Raw genomic sequence first — 18,415 nt, 5'->3', positions numbered from 1 at the left:
CCAAACCTCCGCAACCCTTCCCAGAGATACTCCCACTCCACCGGGTCAAAGGCCTTCTCCGCGTCCATAGCTGCCCCTATCTGTACCTCTCCCTCCACCGATGGCATCATAATCACGTTTAGGAGCCTCCGCACATTGGTGTTTAACTGCCTGCCCTTTACAAATCCCGTCTGGTCCTCATGGATCACCCCCGGAACACAGTCCTCAATCCTCGCAGCCAACACTTTTGCCAGCAACTTAGCATCCACATTACGGAGCGAAATCGGCCTATGCGACCCGCATTGCAGTGGGTCCTTCTGCCGCTTCAGTATCAGCGAGATCAGCACCCCGGGCATTGTCGGGGGCAGGGTCCCCCCCTCCCTTGCCTCATTGAAAGTCCTCACTAACAACGGGCCTAACAGGTCCACATACTTCCTATAAAATGCAACCGGGAACCCATCTGGCCCCGGGGCCTTCCCCGCCTGCATGCTCCCCAGTCCTTTAACCAGCTCCTCCAATCCAATTGGCGCCCCTAAACCACCCTCCACCCTCGGGAACCTCAGTTGATCTAAAAACCGTCGCATTCCCTCTTCCCCCGCTGGGGGCTGAGATCTGTGCAGCTCCTCAAAAAGTCCTTAAATACCTCATTTACTCTCACCGCGCTCCGCACCGTATTCCCCCTGCTATCCTTGACTCCACCTATCTCCCTTGCTGCCATCCTCTTACGGAGCTGATGTGCCAGCATCCGGCTCGCCTTCTCCCCATACTCGTACACCGCCCCCTGTGCTTTCCTCCACTGTGCCTCTGCCTTCCCTGTGGTCAACAGGTCGAATTCCGTCTGGAGGCTTCGCCGCTCCCTAAGTAGTCCCACCTCGGGGGTCTCTGCATATCTCCTGTCCACCCTTAAGATCTCGCCCACTAACCTCTCCCTTTCCCTGCCATCTCTCTTCTCCCTGTGAGCCCTTATGGAGATCAACTCTCCCCTAACCACTGCCTTCAACGCCTCCCAGACCACCCCCACCTGCACCTCTCCGTTGTCATTTGCCTCCAAGTATCTCTCGATACACCCCCGTACCCTCCCACACACCTCCTCATCCGCCAGTAATCACACATCAAGACGCCACAGTGGGCGTTGGTCCCTCTCCTCTCCTAACTCCAGCTCCACCCAGTGCGGGGCGTGGTCTGAGATGGCTATGGCCGAGTACTCCGTTCCCCCCACTTTCGGGATCAGCGCCCTACTCAAAACAAAAAATCTATCCGGGAATAGGCTCTGTGTACGTGAGAAAAAAAAGGAAAATTCCCTAGCCAGGGGTCTGGCAGTTATCCACGTATCTACTCCCCCCCCCCCCCCCCCCCCCCTCCATCTGGTCCATAAACTCCCTAAGCACCTTGGCCGCAGCCGGCCTCTTCCCAGTTTTAGATCTGGAGCGATCTAATGCTGGGTCCAACACCGTGTTGAAGTCCCCCCCCCCCCCATTATCAAGCTTCCTGCCTCCAGGTCTAGAATCCGCCCCAACATGCACTTCATAAATCCGGCATTATCCCCAGTTTCGGGGCGTATACGTTTACCAATACCACCCCCACCCCCTGCAACCTACCGCTCACCATCACGTATCGACCTCCATTGTCCACTCCAATATTCTTGGCCTCAAACGACACCCGCTTCCCTACCAGTATTGCCACCCCTCTGTTCTTTGCATCCAGCCCTGAATGGAATACCTGTCCTACCCATCCCTTTCTCAACCTGACTAGTCTGCCGCCTTCAAATATGTCTCCTGAAGCATGACCACGTCTGCCTTCAGTCCCTTTAAGTGCGCGAACACTCGGGCCCTCTTAACCGGCCCATTCAGGCCCCTCACATTCCAAGTTATCAGCCGGATTGGGGGGCTTCCCAACCGCCGCCCCCCCCCCCAGGCCGACTAGCCATCTCCTTTTCTAGGCCAGTCCCGTGCCCGCGCCTCCCGCACCCTCCAGTCCCCCAGACGGCGGACCCTCGTCCCGACCACCTCTTCTGTTTCCAGTTCTTCATTGGCCAATGCAGCAGCAACCCTGTACCCCCCTCCCCCCGCTAGATCCATATCTAGCTCTTTTGCTCCCCCCATAACACTCACGTAAGTCAGCTGACTCCTGCTGACCCCGGCCCCCCCCCCGCCATCCCACTGACAACCCCCCCACCCGCCCCCACCCCCCGTGTAGGAATACCCCCTCCTCCCCATCAATCAGTGTGCGCTCCTCCACCCACCCCACCCCCCTGTCCTTCCCTAGCGTGGGAAAAAGCCCGCGCTTTCCTGAGCCTGCCCCGCCCCCTCTGGCGCAGCTCATTTTGCGGCCTTATCGCAATTCCCCCATCCCTGGGCCTCCCCTCCCTCCTGCGCCGGCGCCCACTCTCTCTTGCAGTCACCCCATCAGATCCCTTCCCCCATCCCCATCCATCACCCAACCAATGGAACATTCCCTACACATAGTTAAAACCCTATATACAGCAGACATCCCCCCCACAACCACAAACCCTCAGTTTGAGTCCAACTTTTCAGTTTGTATAAAGGTCCAAGCCTCCTCGGCGTTTCAAAGTAGTGGTGCCGATCTTGAAATGTGACCCACAATCGCGCTGGCTGCAGCATACCGAACTTCACCCCCTTCTGATGGAGCACCGCCTTGGCCCGATTAAAACCAGCTCTCTTCTTTGCCACCTCTGCGCTCCAGTCCTGGTATATTCGGATCTCCCTATTCTCCCACCTGCTGCTTCGCTCTTTCTTGGCCCATCTCAGGACACACTCTCTGTCCATGAAGCGGTGAAACCTCACCACTACCACTCCAGGGGACTCGGGAAGGCCCCCGCTCCCATCAGCGAATTGAGCATCGTGCTCACATATGCCCCGGCATCGGCCCCCTCCACTCCTTCAGGGAGACCCAGAATCCGAAGATTCTTCCTCCTCGACCTGTTCTCCAGGTCCTCAAATTTTTCCGCCCACCTCTTGTGCAGTGCCTCGTGTGCCTCCACCTTCACCGCCAGGGCCAAGATCTCATCCTCGTTCTCCGAGGCTTTTTGCCGCACCTCCCGGATCGCCGCCCCTTGGGCCTTCTGGGTCTCCACTAACTTCTCGATCGCCGTCTTCATTGGTGCCAGCATTTCTTTCTTCAGCTCCTCAAAACAGCGTTTGAGAAACCCCTGCTGCTCCTGCGACCATACTGTTGCCTGGTATGGAGGGCATTAGCTATGAGGTGCGGTTGAATAAACTCGGTTTGTTCTCACTGGAACGAAGGAGGTTGAGGGGAGACCTGATAGAGGTATACAAAATTATGAGGGGCATAGACAGAGTGGATAGTCAGAGGCTTTTCCCCAGGGTAGAGGGGTCAATTACTAGGGGGCATAGGTTTAAGGTGAGAGGGGCAAGGTTTAGAGTAGATGTACGAGGCAAGTTCTTTACGCAGGGGGTAGTGGGTGCCTGGAACTCGCTACCGGAGGAGGTGGTGGAAGCAGGGACGATAGTGACATTTAAGGGGCTCTTGACAAATACATGAGTAGGATGGGAATAGAGGGATACGGACCCAGGAAGTGTAGAAGATTGTAGTTCAGTCGGGCAGCATGGTCGGCACGGGCTTCGAGGGCCGAAGGGCCTGTTCCTGTGCTGTACATTTCTTTGTTCTTTGTACTTTGACCACTGCGCCCACGCTGCTTGATCTCCACCCGTCGCCATCTTGTTTTTCCTCCCTCGCACTTTTTGCTGCTCCAAGAACCCTTTTTTGACCGCTCCACTCCTGGTCCAATCCATATACTGTCAGGGGGACCTTGCCATCACCTTCCCACACTGGAAGTCGTCGAACAATTGCCGTTGGGGCTCATCTGGAGCGCCCAAAAGTCCGTTCCCGGCGAGAGCTGCCGAACGAATGACCTATTTAGGCATAGCCGCAACCGGAAGTCCTCAGCCGAGGACTTATTAAATGGTGGAGCAGGCTCGAGGGGCCGAGTGGCCTACTCCTGCTCCTAATTCGTATGTTATCACATCCTTTATAATAGATTGTAGCATTTTCCCTCCTACTGATGTCAGGCTAATGGGTCTGTGGTTCCCCATTTTCTCTCTCTCTCCTTAAATATTGGTGTGGAGATGCCGGCGTTGGACTGGGGTGAGCACAGTACGAAGTCTTACAACACCAGGTTAAAGTCCAACAGGTTTGTTTCGATGTCACTAGCTTTTGGAGCGCTGCTCCTTCCTCAGGTGAATGAAGAGGTATGTTCCAGAAACATATATATAGACAAATTCAAAGTTCCCAAACAATGCTTGGAATGCGACCATTAGCAGGTGATTAAATCTTTACAGATCTTTACAGATGGTCGCATTCCTAGCACTGTTTGGCATCTTTGAATTTGTCCATATATATGTTTCTGGAACAGACCTCTTCATTCACCTGAGGAAGGAGCAGCGCTCCGAAAGCTAGTGACATCGAAACAAACCTGTTGGACTTTAACCTGGTGTTGTAAGACTTCGTACTTAAATATTGGGGTTACATTTACCACCTTCCAATCTGCAGGAACCATTCCAGAATCTATAGAATTTTGAAAGATGATCACCAATGTATCCACTATCTCTACAGCCGCCTCTTTCAACACTCTGGGATGTAGAGCAGCAGCTTTTGAGGATTTATTAACTTTCAATCCCATTATTTTCTCCAGTACTGCCTTTTCACTAACCCTAATCTCTTGCAGTTCCTCGTGCTCACTACTCCCTTGGTTCTCTCGTGTTTTAGGACAATTTCTGTATCTTCCTCCATGAAGACAAACACACACTGTTTAGTTTCCCTGCCATTTCCTTATTCCCCATTATAAACTCTCCTGTCTCTGCCTGGAATGGACCCACATTGGTCTTTGCTAATCTTTTCCTTTTCACATTCCTATAGGAGTTTTTCCAGTTCTCCCCTGTTTGCTCTCATATTCTATTTTCTCTTCATCAGTTTCTTGTTCCTCCTTTGCTGAATTCTAAAACAAGTTCCCAATCCTCAGGCTCAGTACTATTTGGGCCACTTTATGAGTCTCCTCAATTGATCTAATGGAATCTTTAACTTTTCTTGTTCGCCACGATAGCTTCACTTTTGCTTCTAAAAGGAATCTATATTTTATGTAAATAAAATGCGAGTGGTTGCCTGTCTATTGTCTATCGTCATACAAAGAACAACAAAGAACAAAGGACAGTACAGCACAGGAACAGGCCCTTCGGCCCACCAAGCCTGCTCGGATCATGATGTCTGTCTAAACTAAAACCTTCTGTGCTTCCAGGGTCTGTATCCGTCTATTCCCATCCTATTCATGTATTCATCAAGATGCCTCTTAAACGTCACTATCGTACCTGCTTCCTCCACCTCCTCCCGCAGCAAGTTCCAGGCACTCACCACCCTCTGTGTAAAAAACGTCCCTCGTACATCTCGGCTAAACTTTGCCCATATGTCACCTGGTAATTGACTTTTGCCCCTTGCACCTTAAACCTATGTCGCCTGGTAATTCACTTTTCCAACCTAGGAAAAAGCTTCTATCAACTCTGTCTGTGCCACTCATAATTTTGTAAACTTTTATCTGGTCGTCCCTCAACCTCCGTCGCTCTAGTGAAAACAATCCGAGTTTATCCAACCTCTCCTGACAGCTAATACCCTCCAGGCCAGGCAACATCCTGGTAAACCTCCTCTGTCCAAAGCCTCCACATCCTTTTGGTAATGTGGTGACCAGAATTGTAGGCAATATTCCACGTGTGGCCTAACTAAGGTTCTGTACAGCTGCAGCATGACTTGCCAATTTTTATACTCAATGCCCCGACCAATGAAGACAAGCATGCCGTCTGCCTTCTTAGCTCCTTATCCACCTGCTTTGCCACTTTCAGTGATATGTTTATTGTAATTTCCCAATCTACCACAGACAACTTGCCCCTCATACCATGACAGTTTCCTTCTGCGACAACCACCCAGATAAATTAGGCAAAAGAACCCTGTAACCACCACAGCCCATCTTCATGGCAACATGGCTGCTTTGGGAACTAAATATCTTCCAACCTGCAAACACCTTTTCATTCTGAGCCCCTTGTCAAACTTGGAATCAGGTAATCGCAACTAGCCTCAAAAATGGCCAGCCCACCGGAGGCAGAGGTGTTAGACCGGCCAGTCCAGCAGAAAGAAACCCTCCAATCATCACCATTCACCAGATGTCAGAATGAACAAAATGCAGCCCTGGATGTCAGTGAGAGCAGAAACAATAACAACAGAGCCAACATCTGTAATTTATTGTGAACTTGTTGGAGTCACAACAGGTTAGATGAATCACAAACCCCCTCCCCACATTGAGAGCAGATGAATGGTCTCTCCCCAGAATTAACTCGCTAGTGTCTTTGTAGTTGGGACGGATCATTGAATGTCTCCCCTGCTCAGAGCAGGTGAATGGCTTCTTCCAGGTGTGAACTCGCTCGTGTTCCTGCAGGGTGTATGGATATCTGAATCCCTTCTCGCACTAAGAGCAAGTTAACGCCTTCTCACCTGTGTGAACTCGCTGGTGGCTCTGCAGGTGGGATAACCGAGTGAATCCCTTCTCACACTGAGAGCAGGTGAACGGCCTCTCCCCAGTGTGAATTCGCTGATGTCTCCGCAGGCCGGATGATTGAGTGAATCCATTCTTACATTGAGAGCAGGTGAACGGCCTCTCCCCAGTGTGAACTCGCTGGTGTGCCAGCAGTTTCCATGAAGTAGTGAATCCCTTCTCACATTGAGAGCAGGTGAACGGCCTCTCCCCAGTGTGAACACGCTGATGTCTCCGCAGGTCGGATGATAGGGTGAATCTCTTTTCACACTGAGAGCAGGTGAACGGCCTCTCCCCACTGTGAACGCGTTGGTGTATCAGCAGTCCCGATGAAGTAGTGAATCCCTTCTCACACTGAAAGCAGGTGAACGGCCTCTCCCCAGTGTGAACTCGCTGATGTCTCCGCAGGCTGGATAACTCAGTGAATCCCTTCTCACACTGAGAGCAGGTGAACGGCCTCTCCCCAGTGTGAACTCGCTGATGTCTCCGCAGGCTGGAAAACTCAGTGAATCCCTTCTCACACTGAGAGCAGGTGAACAGCCTCTCCCCAGTGTGAACTCGCTGATGTCTCTGCAGGTCAGATGATTGAGTGAATCCCTTCCCACACTGAGAGCAGGTGAACGGCCTCTCCCCAGTGTGAACCTGCTGGTGTCTCCGCAGGCTAGATAACTGAGTGAATCCTTTCTGACACTGAGAGCAGGTGAACGGCCTCTCCCCAGTGTGAACTCGCTGGTGTCTCTGCAGGTCGGTTAACTCAGTGAATCCCGTTTCACACTGGGAGCAGGTGAACAGCCTCTCCCCAGTGTGAACTAGCTGGTGTCTCCACAGCCTTGATGAAGTCATGAATCCCTTCTCACACTGAGAGCAGGTGAACGGCCTCTCCCCAGTGTGAACTCGCTGATGTATCCGCAGGATGGATGAAGCAACAAATCCCTTCCCACACACAGAGCAGGTGAACGGCCTCTCCCCAGTGTGACTGCGCCGATGAGCTTCCAGCTGAGATGGGGCCCTGAATCCCTTCCCACAGTCCCCACATTTCCACGGTTTCTCCATATTTTGGGTCTCCTCGTGCCCCTCCAGGTTTGTCGATCAGTTGAAGCCTCGTCCACACACAGAACATGTGTAACGTCTCTCCCGCTGTGAATGGTGTGATGTTTTTTCAGGCTGCGTAACTGGTTCAAACTCTTTCCACAGTCAGTTCTCTGGAACACTCTCACTCGGGTGTGTGTGTCTCGGGGCTTTTCCAGTCAGAATGATGTTTTGAAGCCGACTGAAAAGAAAAAAAATTCTCCTTCTCGATTCAAAGTCCGGTGATACTCCGTCAGATCGAGACGTGACGTTTGAGATTTCTGTCTGTAATTCCTCCTCTTCTAATATCCTGTAAAAACAATTTATAAAAGTTACTTTTCTTCTCCTCATTTTGGAGAAGGTATCCTGAGGGTAACGACAGTCTGGCCGTGGGGTTAATCCTCCGGGTCCTCAGTCTTGTTGAGGAATGTCCCCTTGGATCTGTTGTGGTGGTGATTCTTTTGTATTTTTGTTATTATGGGAGGGTTTATGTGTTGTTGACTTTATCCTAGTCTGGTACAGACAGGGCTTTTATCTGTGAAAGGAGCAGTTTGGGGAAACTTTGGTAAAGTGAGTTGGAGGAGGGGGTAATGACGCACGCCCGATTGTGGTGCGAAAATCTGTTCCTGTTCTCTCTGTCGCCTAACTAATGGCGGCAGTTAATCTGCAAATTTTCTCAGGGAATGTACGGGGTATCCATCACCCTATCAGAAGGAAAAATATCCTCTCCTTTCTAAAGGAGAAAGTCGACATAGCTTTATTACAGGAAACTCATCTGGATTATGAGGAACACTTTAAATTGAGGTGGGATTGGATGGGGCAGTTTTTTTCACCTCTTTTTCATCCAGTAACAGACTTGTGGCAATGCTTATTATAGTATCCAAGCAGTCAGGGTAACTCTGCCGATTACAGTGTGCATGTCAATTTCCTTTGTGCCGGTCCCCTATTTCCCGTCCCTCCCCTCCGCCCCCTTCACTCGTCTTTTCCTGGACTCTTCACTGTACAATGGGAGTTATCTATTATTTACAAGTGGACGGTGCCCCCCCCCCATTGATGGGCCTCCCCCCTTCCACCCCGCGCACTCCCTGTCCTGTTTCAAACCTTCCCTTGGGGGTTCCTCTTCTTGTGTTTTTGTTCTAGGCTCTCTGTGTCAGTTGGTTTCTGGTTCTCCCTCCTTGTCCCAGTAGCCCCCCCCCCCCCCCCCCATTTTCCAGCCTGCTCCCTGTGATCCCGTTGGCCCCCATACGCCCACCTCCCTCCCCAGTGTTCCATTGGCCGCTGGCTTCAAACAGGTCCTGGAACAAGTTGGTGAATAGCCTCCACACTTTGTGGGAACCGTCCTCTGACCCTCGGACGGTGAACTTGATCTTCTCCAGGTGGAGAAACTCCGATAGGTCTGCCAGCCAGTCTGAGCTGTGGGTGGTGCTGCTGATTGCCAGCCGAGCAGGATTCTCCAGCGGCCGATTAGAGAACCAAAGGCAAGGGCGTCCAGCCTCTTCCATGAATAGTTCTGGCTGGTCCAATACCCCGAAGACTGCCATTTGTGGGCACGGCTCCACCCTCATAACCATGGACATTGCCTCTAAATAGGCTGTCCAGAATTCGACAAGTCTGGGGCATACCCAGAACATGTGGGCATGATTTGCCGGGCCCCGCTGGCACCATTCACATTTGTCCTCCATCTCCGAGAAGAACCTGCTCATTCGGGTTCTTGTCAGGTATGTTCTGTGCACAACATTCAGCTGCATGAAGCTTAGCCTTGCATAGGAGAAGGTGGAGTTGGTCCAATGCTTCGCTCCAGAGTCCCCACCCTATTTACGTCCCTCGCTCTTCCGCACATTTTTCCTGGGTTTCGTCAAGTAAAGAGCGCATCCTGATGAAGAGTTGTCCGTGCAGGTCCCCAGTTTCCCTTCCCCAGACTGTCTGCGTCCAGTAGCTCCTCTTGCATTGTGCTTCTCAGGGTTCCTGGGTATGCTGGTGTCTCCTTGCGGAGAAAGCTTTTGACCTGGAGCTCATCCCTGTTTGGTAGGTCCAGTCTCTCCATCACCTCCTCTAAGGTCGCTAGTCTATTTCCCATGTAAAAGTCCCTAACCATCAGTGTTCCCCCGTCCTGTCTCCACCTCTTGAAGGTGGCGTCGAGAATGGCTGGTGCAAACCTATGGTTGCCGCAGATGGGGGCCATGATGGACACATCGGTCAGACTGAAATGCTGCCACATCTGGTTCCAGGTTCTCAGGGTAGCTGCCACCACTGGACTGGTGCTGGCGGGGATGGGAGTGTTGCCGTGACAAGGGCCCGGAGGATCATTCCTGTACGTGAGGACTCGTCCATCATCAACCATTCCATGTCTGGGTCCTTTACCCATCTCCTCACTCTTTCGGCCGTGGCTGCCCAGTGATAGTATTGCAAGTTCGGGAGGGCCAGGCCTCCCATGTTTCTTCTCCATTGTAGTACTGTTTTAGGGATTTTTGAATTCTTGCCCCGCCGCACAAACGCCATAATCACCTTATCTATTGAATGGAAAAAGGCCTTGGGGATGTAGATCGGTAAGGATCGAAACAGGAAGAGGAACCTGGGCAGTACGTTCATCTTGATCATCTGCATCCTCCCCGCCAGGGAAAGCAGGAATCCATCCCATCTCGGTGGGTCGTTTTTGATTTCCTCCGCCAGACTGGTCAGCTTCCACTTGTGGATCCGTGTCCACTCGTGGGAAACCTGGATCTCCAGGTAGCGGGATTTGTTTCGGGCTATTTTAACTGGGAGGCCCTCCAGCTCTGCCCCTCCCCCTCTCTGCCTCTCTTGGGGGGGGGGGGGGGGGGGGGGGTCCTCGGATGCGTACAGTCCCCGGTAGAAGGCCTCGAATGCTTGCTTGACCTTTTTTGGTTGGGCTACGGGACGGTTATGGTCGGGCGGCACGGTAGCACAATGGTCAGCATTTTTGCTTCACAGCGCCAGGGTCCCAGGTTCGATTCCCGGCTTGGGTCACTGTGTGTGTGGAGTCTGCACGTTCTCCCCATGTCTGCGCGGGTTTCCTCCCGGAGCTCCGGTTTCCTCCCACAGGTCCCGAAAGGCATAATGTTAAGTAATTTGGAAATTCTTAATTCACCCTCAGTGTATCCGAACAGGCGACTGGGGGATTTTCACAATAACTTCATTGCAGTGTTAATGTAAGCCTACATGTGACAATAATAAAGATTATTATTATACCGTCTGCCTCTGTTATCCTTTACCTGGGCTATTTGCCTCGTGGCTGCCTTCTTTCTCAGCTGGTGAACCAGCAGGCGGCTAGCCCTCTCTGTGCTCATAAAAGGTCCCCCGTGTCTGGCGGAGTTGGTGCACTGCCTACCTGGTGGATAGCAGGTGAAAGTTCTTTTGCAGCTTCTTCCTCTCCAGCAGAAGCTCTATGGTCAGGGCCTCGGAGTATCGTCTGTCAACCTTCAGAATGGAGTCGATCAGTTGCTGCATAACCGCTCTCTCTTCCCTGTCTCTACGAGCCTTTTGGCGACTATTTCTCCCCGAATCACAGCCTTCAGTGCCTCCCAGAATGTGGAAGGTGAGACTTCCCCATTCTGGTTGTTAGTGACGTACTTTCCGTTGGCCGGTGATGTTTTCTGGCAGAAGACCTTGTCGGCCAAGAGGGTCGTGTCCAACTTCCATGTGGGGCACTGGGTTTGTCCCGTCTCCAACCTCACATCCATGTAATGTGGAGCGTGGTCTGAGATTACAATCATGGATTATTCAGCTCTGGTTATTTCTGGAGGCACCGATTTCCCCACAACAAAGAAGCCGATGTGAGTGTAGACCTTGTGCACTGGTGAGAAGAACGAGAATTCCTTCTCATCCGGGTGTAAGAATCGCCAAAGATCCACTGTCCCGTCTGCTCCATGAACCGCCAGGGATCCACTGCCCCCATTTGCTCCATGAACCGCCAGGGATCCACTGCCCCCATCTGCTCCATGAACGTCCCCAGTTCCCTCGCCATGCCTGTGATTTTCCCTGTTCTGGGATTGATCTGTCAGTCAATGGATCCTGTGAACAGTTGTGAAGTTCCCCCTCCCATGATCAGACCGTATTCCCCCCTTCCATCCCCCCCACCCCCCCTACCCCCCGTACCCTACTATAGAACATAGAATCCCTACAGTGCAGAAGGAGGTCATTCGGCCCATCGAGTCTGCACCGGCTGTTCGAAAGAGCACCCTACATATGCCCATGTCTCCATCCTATCTATGTAACCCGTTAACCCCATCTACCCTTTAATGGAAGCCTACAAAGGCTCTGTCTCCCTGCTCCAACCCCACACCTACTCTGCGTTCGCCGCCCAATAATAGTATAACAGGTTCAGCAGGGCCAAGCCCCCTGACTGTTGCCCTCTCTGAATCACCGTCTTCCTAATCCTTGCCACCTTATCTGCCCACACAAACGATTAAACCAACCAATCCACCCCCATAAAGAACAATTTCGGCAAAAAGACCATTAGGCACCGAGATAAAAATAAAAAACACAGCAAAATGTTCATCTTAACCAGCTGCACCCGATTGTGGACAGATTTAGTGACTTCTCTGGTTATAAGATGAATTTTACTGAGTCAGAGGCCATGCTGGTGGGGGGAGGGGGGTGTTGAAGGGTAAGCCCCCTCCTCTTGCTAAGTTTCCAATCAGGTGCTCCCCTCTTGGGATTTAAATATCTGGGAGTGTCAATGACCCCCCTCTTTCAGACAGTTATATGGGGCCACCTTTCCACAGCTGATGGTGACTATTAGGTGGGACCTTGCCCGGTGGTCGGCTCTTCCGATTTCATGGTGAGGGAGGATCGCCTTCATTAAAATGAATGTGTTGCCCAGACTGTTGTACCCTCTGCAAATGCTGCCGGTACTGCTGTCGACCAGAGTCATTAAGGAAATTAATGGAATGATTAGTACATTTATCTGGAACAAAAATAAACCTTACCTCAATTTTGTTAAGCTCCAAATACCAAGAAGGGGGGGGGGGTCTCCCGAATGTCAGGCTTTATCAATTGGCCTCTCATCTTAGGTTCACACGGAATTTGGTTAGGATAGACCCAACATCCATCAGGCTCGATATGGAAGCAGGCCAGTCAGTTCTCCCTCTATCCAAAACTGGCACAGACTGATTACAGAATGTATCCCATTGGAATTTCTAATGTCTACTTCATTCTAAGTCTGATGCATTTGTTAAATTATGAGACCCCGATCTCAAATATATGTGCTCCAATCTGGCTGACTTGCTCCTCCAGGGCTTTCCATCAGTGAATTCAATTCAACTGAGCCCAGAGTAGGGCACAGTGGTTAGCACTGCTGCTGCATAGAGCCAGGGTCACAGGTTCGATTCTTTGAGTGGCTGTCTGTGTGGCGATGCGCTTTCTCCCTGTGTCTGCATGGATTTCCTCCGGGTGCTCCGGTTTCCTCCCACAGTCCAGAGATGTGCAGGTTAAGTGGATTGGTCATGCTAAATTGCCCCTTAGTGTCCAAAGATGTTCGGTTAGGTGGGTTGACGATGATCAATGCACTGGATTTTTGGGGATAGGGTGGGGAGCCTGCCTCGGTGAGTGCTTTTTCTGAGGGTCAGTGCAGACTTGATGAAGCGAATGGCCTCCTTCTGCACTCCAGAGATTCTGCGTCATCTCTGTTATTTTAATTTGACTATGCTGTTAGTCTGTTTTGTAATATTTTGGGGTGTGCATTGTTACCCTTCTGTTTTTATATAATCTTACCCTCTTTCCCCACTCACTATGTTAACCTGTTAACTGGTTGTTCAATTGATCTGGCATTTTCACATAGCAGCTCTAGTCCAAAAAATATCCTGCTACAAATTAATTCTCAATGTGTTGCTTGTATTTATGCGGCAATATCAGTTGTTCTACACTGTACCCATTTTCCATCAATATTTCTGTTAGTCTGTTGTTGCATTCATTATTTAAAAAATAGTTTAAAAAACAGAACAAAATAAATATTAAAAATCCATCCAACTCATCCTTGAACATATTCAGTGACTCCCAGACTCCACTGGTCCCTGTGGAAGAGAAAGCCAGAGACTAACAACCCACTGAGGGAAGAGATGACTGGAAATATAGAAATAGGGACAGTTCAATATTACACAACCATAAATAATAATCAATTTATTTATTACAGTACCATAATTATCTAATCTGTACCATTTATAAATACTAGACATATCTGTCTCATATTAATTTACTGTCCCTTAAATGTCAGCCATCTCCTGAGGAAACCAGCCCTTTAATTGTGAACATTGGGAAAGAGACCATCCTTTTAGCCAAACAGACAAATGTGTCAAGCTGAGGGAGCGAAGGATGTCAATGTGTTTCAGAGAGAGAGAGAGAGAGAGAGACCTGGGCCAAGCTTTGCAGAGTCTGCACCCTCCCTGGATTCACTTCCTTTCCCTTCAGTTGCTGCAAGTGACCAATTGAAGGTGAGAATGAGAAAATAAATGGAAAGGAGGCGAAAAGAAAGTGTTTTACTCACAGATGTTGGAGACAGGAGGGGATTTCAGTCTGTGTGAATCTCAATCTCCATTTGCACAAAGCTCGCGCTGATTGGCTGGAGGACCAGAGTCCTTCCGGGCCGAACTCTTCCCATTGATCAAAACCTCAGCTGGAAGGTCAGGAGGCGGGCTCTCCTTCGCACATGCACAGCTTCCCCTCACCCTTGGACATGCGCAGTACCTGGTCACCCGCCCGTGCGGCGGATAGAGCGGGTTCCCCAGCGCGGGGGATTGTGGGAGCTACGGCCGACACTGTCCAAACTCCTGGGGTGAAAAGTGGAGGAGGCTTGGGCGGTTGTGTGCGAGCTTGGTGTCCGCCCCCGGGCCGATTCGAAAGGCAGGCCGCCTCTGGGAGCTTCCTGGATGGGGCTACACAGGTGGAGAAGGTAGTCAAGAAGGCATACGGCATGCTTGCCTTCATTGGCCGGGGCATTGAGTATAAGAATTGGCAAGTCATGTTGCAGCTGTATAGAACCTTAGTTAGGCCACACTTGGAGTATAGTGTTCAATTCTGGTCGCCACACTACCAGAAGGATGTGGAGGCTTTAGAGAGGGTGCAGAAGAGATTTACCAGAATGTTGCCTGGTATGGAGGGCATAAGCTATGAGGAGCGATTGAATAAACTCGGTTTGTTCTCACTGGAACGAAGGAGGTTGAGGGGCGACCTGATAGAGGTATACAAAATTATGAGGGGCATAGACAGAGTGGATAGTCAGAGGCTTTTCCCCAGGGTAGAGGGGTCAATTACTAGGGGGCATAGGTTTAAGGTGAGAGGGGCAAAGTTTAGAGTAGATGTACGAGGCAAGTTTTTTACGCAGAGGGTAGTGGGTGCCTGGAACTCACTACCGGAGGAGGTAGTGGAGGCAGGGACGATAGGGACATTTAAGGGGCATCTTGACAAATATATGAATAGGATGGGAATAGAAGGATACGGACCCAGGAAGTGTAGAAGATTGTAGTTTAGTCGGGCAGTATGGTCGGCACGGGCTTGGAGGGCCGAAGGGCCTGTTCCTGTGCTGTACATTTCTTTGTTCTTTGTTCTTTGGGTGGAACAGCAACTCGGCGCCCATCGCTCCTGGTCTCCGAGGGAAGGGGAGAAGACCGGTTTCGGAGTACTGCGACCAGTCGTGTTTCAAATCAGCGGTTGAGCTGCGGAGATGCTGCTTCGGACTGCGAGGTTTGCTGTCGGCGGTTTTGAGTTCGCCCAATGGAGGACGAAGGAATGGAGGAAGGATGGCAGCTGGATAGGCTGCTGAAAGCGGCGGGTCGGAACCGGGAGTGGATACCCGATGGGTGGCCCGCGGCCTGCAGCCCGGGGTGGGTTGCTGCCGTTCCTGGGGTCTCCGGGGGTTCGGCCCCCCTGGACGCCCTGTGGGCGGTTGGGACTGACTCCGGGACTTTCTTCCCTGTTGTCGACTGTTGCCAACATTGGAGCGACTCTGGCCGCTGCCATTGGAGGACTTTGAGGACATGTTGTTCCTTGTGAAATTTCGGCTGGAGCGCCGGGGTCATGATGTGGAACGTGCAAAATTAATGGATTCTTTTTTATGGACTTTTCTATGAGTACTAAGGGATTTTGTTTTCATGTTTTCTTTGCTTTCGTTTTCTTTAGCAGCCTATGACATTCAACTCATTTCGGGTTTCCCTGAAATGGTAATTAGTAATTGTGGTGGAACGCTAGTTGGTGTGAAACTGCTCTCCCTCCGAATGGTCCCGTGCCTTTGGGCGGGGTCCAGGAGGGAGGAAACCTTCTCTCCTCCGCCGCGCCCTGGTCTGGCTCTCCAGAGGTCTGTGCTCTTAGCGAGGAGGGGCCTTTCCCCCGGGGTGTCGGCTGCAGGGCGGGGTGAACGAGCGGGGATTAGTGTTCGGTGATTGATTCTATCCTGTTAAATCTTTTCTGGGGTGAATTGAGGCCTGGTGCCTGGTGATTGGGTTTGATATGACTGTTAAAATGTATCGAGGGCCTGTGGGTCATATTTGTTTCCGAAGCGGCCGTATTGTATCGGGGCCTTGTGCCTCGCGACTGCTTGTCTTATGTGTTTAGAGGTCGTCACCTTGAAATGTACTTGTGTTTTGTGGATTTTATTTTTGGTTTTTTATTTCATCTCTTTTGGAGTGGTCGTATGGTTCCGAGGTCTTGTGCCTCGCCTGCTTGTTTTGTGTTTAGAGGTCGTTACCTCGAAATGTACTCGTGTCTTGTGGTTTTTTTTTTGTTCCTTTTTTCTTGGGAATGGTCGTTGGGTTTCGAGGCCTTGTGCCTCACGGCTGTTCGTGTTATGTGACTGTTCGATTGTTACTTGAAATATACGTAGGGCCTGTTACTTGCGGCTGGTTGTGATAAGTGACTGGTTAATTGGTATTTGGAAACGTATTTCGGCCCTGTGCCTTGCAGCTGTTTGTGTTCAATGACTGTTACAACGTTATTGTGAAATGTAATTGGGCCTTGTGCCTTGCAGCTGTTTTGTGTTAAGTGACTGTTTAATCGTCAATTTGAAGTGTAATGAGGCCTGGAACCTTGTAAATTGGTTTCTGTAATAATTGTGACGACAATAAAAGAGTTACTCACAGATGTTGCAGACATGAGGAAGTTTCACCTCCAACCTCCGCTTTGTGACGTCTCGAGAACCCCTGAATCAGCCAATAATAATAATCACTTGTCACAAGTAGGCTTCAATGAAGTTACTGGGAAAAGCCCCTAGTCGCCACATTCCGGCGCCTGTTCGGGAAGGCTGGTATGGGAATTGAACCGTGCTGCTGGCCTTGCTTTGTCTGCTTTCAAAGCCAGCGAGTTAGCCCTATACTAAACCAGCCCCAGAATCACTCTGCTCAACAGTGACGTTTTGGGGTCTCAGTGCGCAGACTCGGCACGCGGACATGGAGCCCCACCCCCACCAGTTTTCACCCTGTCCCTCCTCGAGACAAAGGTTTCCAAGAAACCGGCTGACGGCTCCAACCAGAGCGAAAAGCAGCTCGGTCATCTCCCCCGGCCCAGGATTGCGCATGTCCCAAGGAAGAGGGGAAGTTGCGTAGGTGCATGGGAGAGCCCGCCTCCTGACCTTCCTTCTGAGGTTTCGACCATTGGAAAGAGTTGTTGAACCGGAAGGACTCTCTTCCTTCAGCCAATCAGCGCGCGGGCTTTGTGTGACTGAAGATTGAGCTTCACACATACTGAAACCTCCTCCTGTGTCTCCAACACCTGTGAGTAAAACACTTTATTTTCTCCCCTTTCCATTTCTTTTCTCATTCTCACCTTCAATTGGTCACTTGCAGCAACTGAAGGGAAAGGAAGTGAATCCAGGGAGGGTGCAGACTCTGCAAAGCTTGGCCCAGGTCTCTCTCTCTCAAAGACATTGACATTCTTTGCTCCAACAGCTTGACACATTTATTTGTCTGGCTAGAATGGAGGGTGTGTGTGTGGGATGGAAATTACAGTTTTGGGGGAAACAAGATGGAAAATAATATTCCATAAAAACAGAATTGTCTTTTCTGAATTTCTATCCTGTACTGAGTAATGAATTTTGGAATCTCCTCTTACAGCATGTTTCAAGAGGAGGATTTACAGACAGAAATCTCAAACCAGACATCATGTCAGCATCTGCCAAAGACATTCAGATTCACAGAGCCTGAATGTCATTGGCCTTTGAGTCTCGAGGGAGAAATGTTTGTTTTGACTACTTCAAAAGATTTTAATCATCAGTGTGACTGAAAGAGCACTGAGACACACACCAAAGTGAGAGTGTTCCAGTTAACTGACTGTGGAAATAACTTAACAGCCTGAAAAAAACATCACACCATTCACAGCAGGGAGAGACCATACGTGTTCTGTGTGTGTGAGCCAAGCTGTCAACTGATTGCCAAACCTGGCGAGTCACGTAAACACCTGCCGAATGGAGAAACCATGGAAATGTGGGGACTGTGGGAAGGGATACAAAGCCCCATCGGAGCTGGAAATTCATCGACGCAGCCACACTGGGGAGAGACCATTCACCTTCCCTGAGTGTGGGAAAGGATTCACCAAGTCATCCAACCTGAAGTTACACCAGAGAGTTCACACTGGAGAGAGGCCATACACCTGCTCTCGATTTGTAAAGGGATTCATTGATTCATCCACTCCACAGAAACATCAGCAAATTCACACCAGGGAAAAGCCGTTCTCCTGCTCTGAGTGTGGGAAGGGATTCACTCCGTCATCCCACCTGCAGACACATCAGCGAATTCATAATGGGGAGCGGCCTTTTACTTGCTCTGCGTGTGGGAAGTGATTAGCTCAGTTATCCAACCTGCTGTCACACCAGTG

The 18,415-nt window shown here is 50.7% G+C and overlaps 2 protein-coding genes across 5 annotated transcripts in view; one reads left to right on the top strand and one right to left on the bottom strand.

The window, feature by feature from the left end:
• Nucleotides 1–18,415, top strand: part of LOC140422253 (uncharacterized) — a 227,500-nt gene that overhangs the window by 189,336 nt on the left and 19,749 nt on the right. The gene's annotated exons all lie outside the window — the stretch shown is intronic.
• LOC140422239 (uncharacterized) overlaps nucleotides 6,220–18,415 on the bottom strand; it is a 262,902-nt gene continuing 250,706 nt past the window's right edge. The window contains exons 1-3 of one of the 4 annotated variants that reach the window (XM_072507248.1): nucleotides 16,685–17,175; nucleotides 12,547–13,629; nucleotides 6,220–7,910 (exon numbers count right to left, since the gene is read on the bottom strand). In XM_072507248.1, coding sequence (XP_072363349.1) covers nucleotides 6,467–7,585 — 1,119 coding nt within the window. In that variant the 5' untranslated portion in view covers nucleotides 7,586–7,910; nucleotides 12,547–13,629; nucleotides 16,685–17,175 and the 3' untranslated portion in view covers nucleotides 6,220–6,466. Of the gene's footprint in view, nucleotides 7,911–12,546; nucleotides 13,630–14,099; nucleotides 14,648–16,684; nucleotides 17,176–18,415 lie in introns of those variants that run through there. The other 3 variants (XM_072507246.1, XM_072507249.1, XM_072507247.1) reach the window with 3 other exon arrangements.

The sequence above is a fragment of the Scyliorhinus torazame genome, chromosome 5 (genome assembly GCF_047496885.1).
Source record: "Scyliorhinus torazame isolate Kashiwa2021f chromosome 5, sScyTor2.1, whole genome shotgun sequence".
Classification (NCBI taxonomy): Eukaryota; Metazoa; Chordata; class Chondrichthyes; order Carcharhiniformes; family Scyliorhinidae; genus Scyliorhinus; species Scyliorhinus torazame.
The sequence above is the reverse complement of the archived record's forward strand: the minus strand, read 5'-3'. Positions and strand labels throughout refer to the sequence as shown.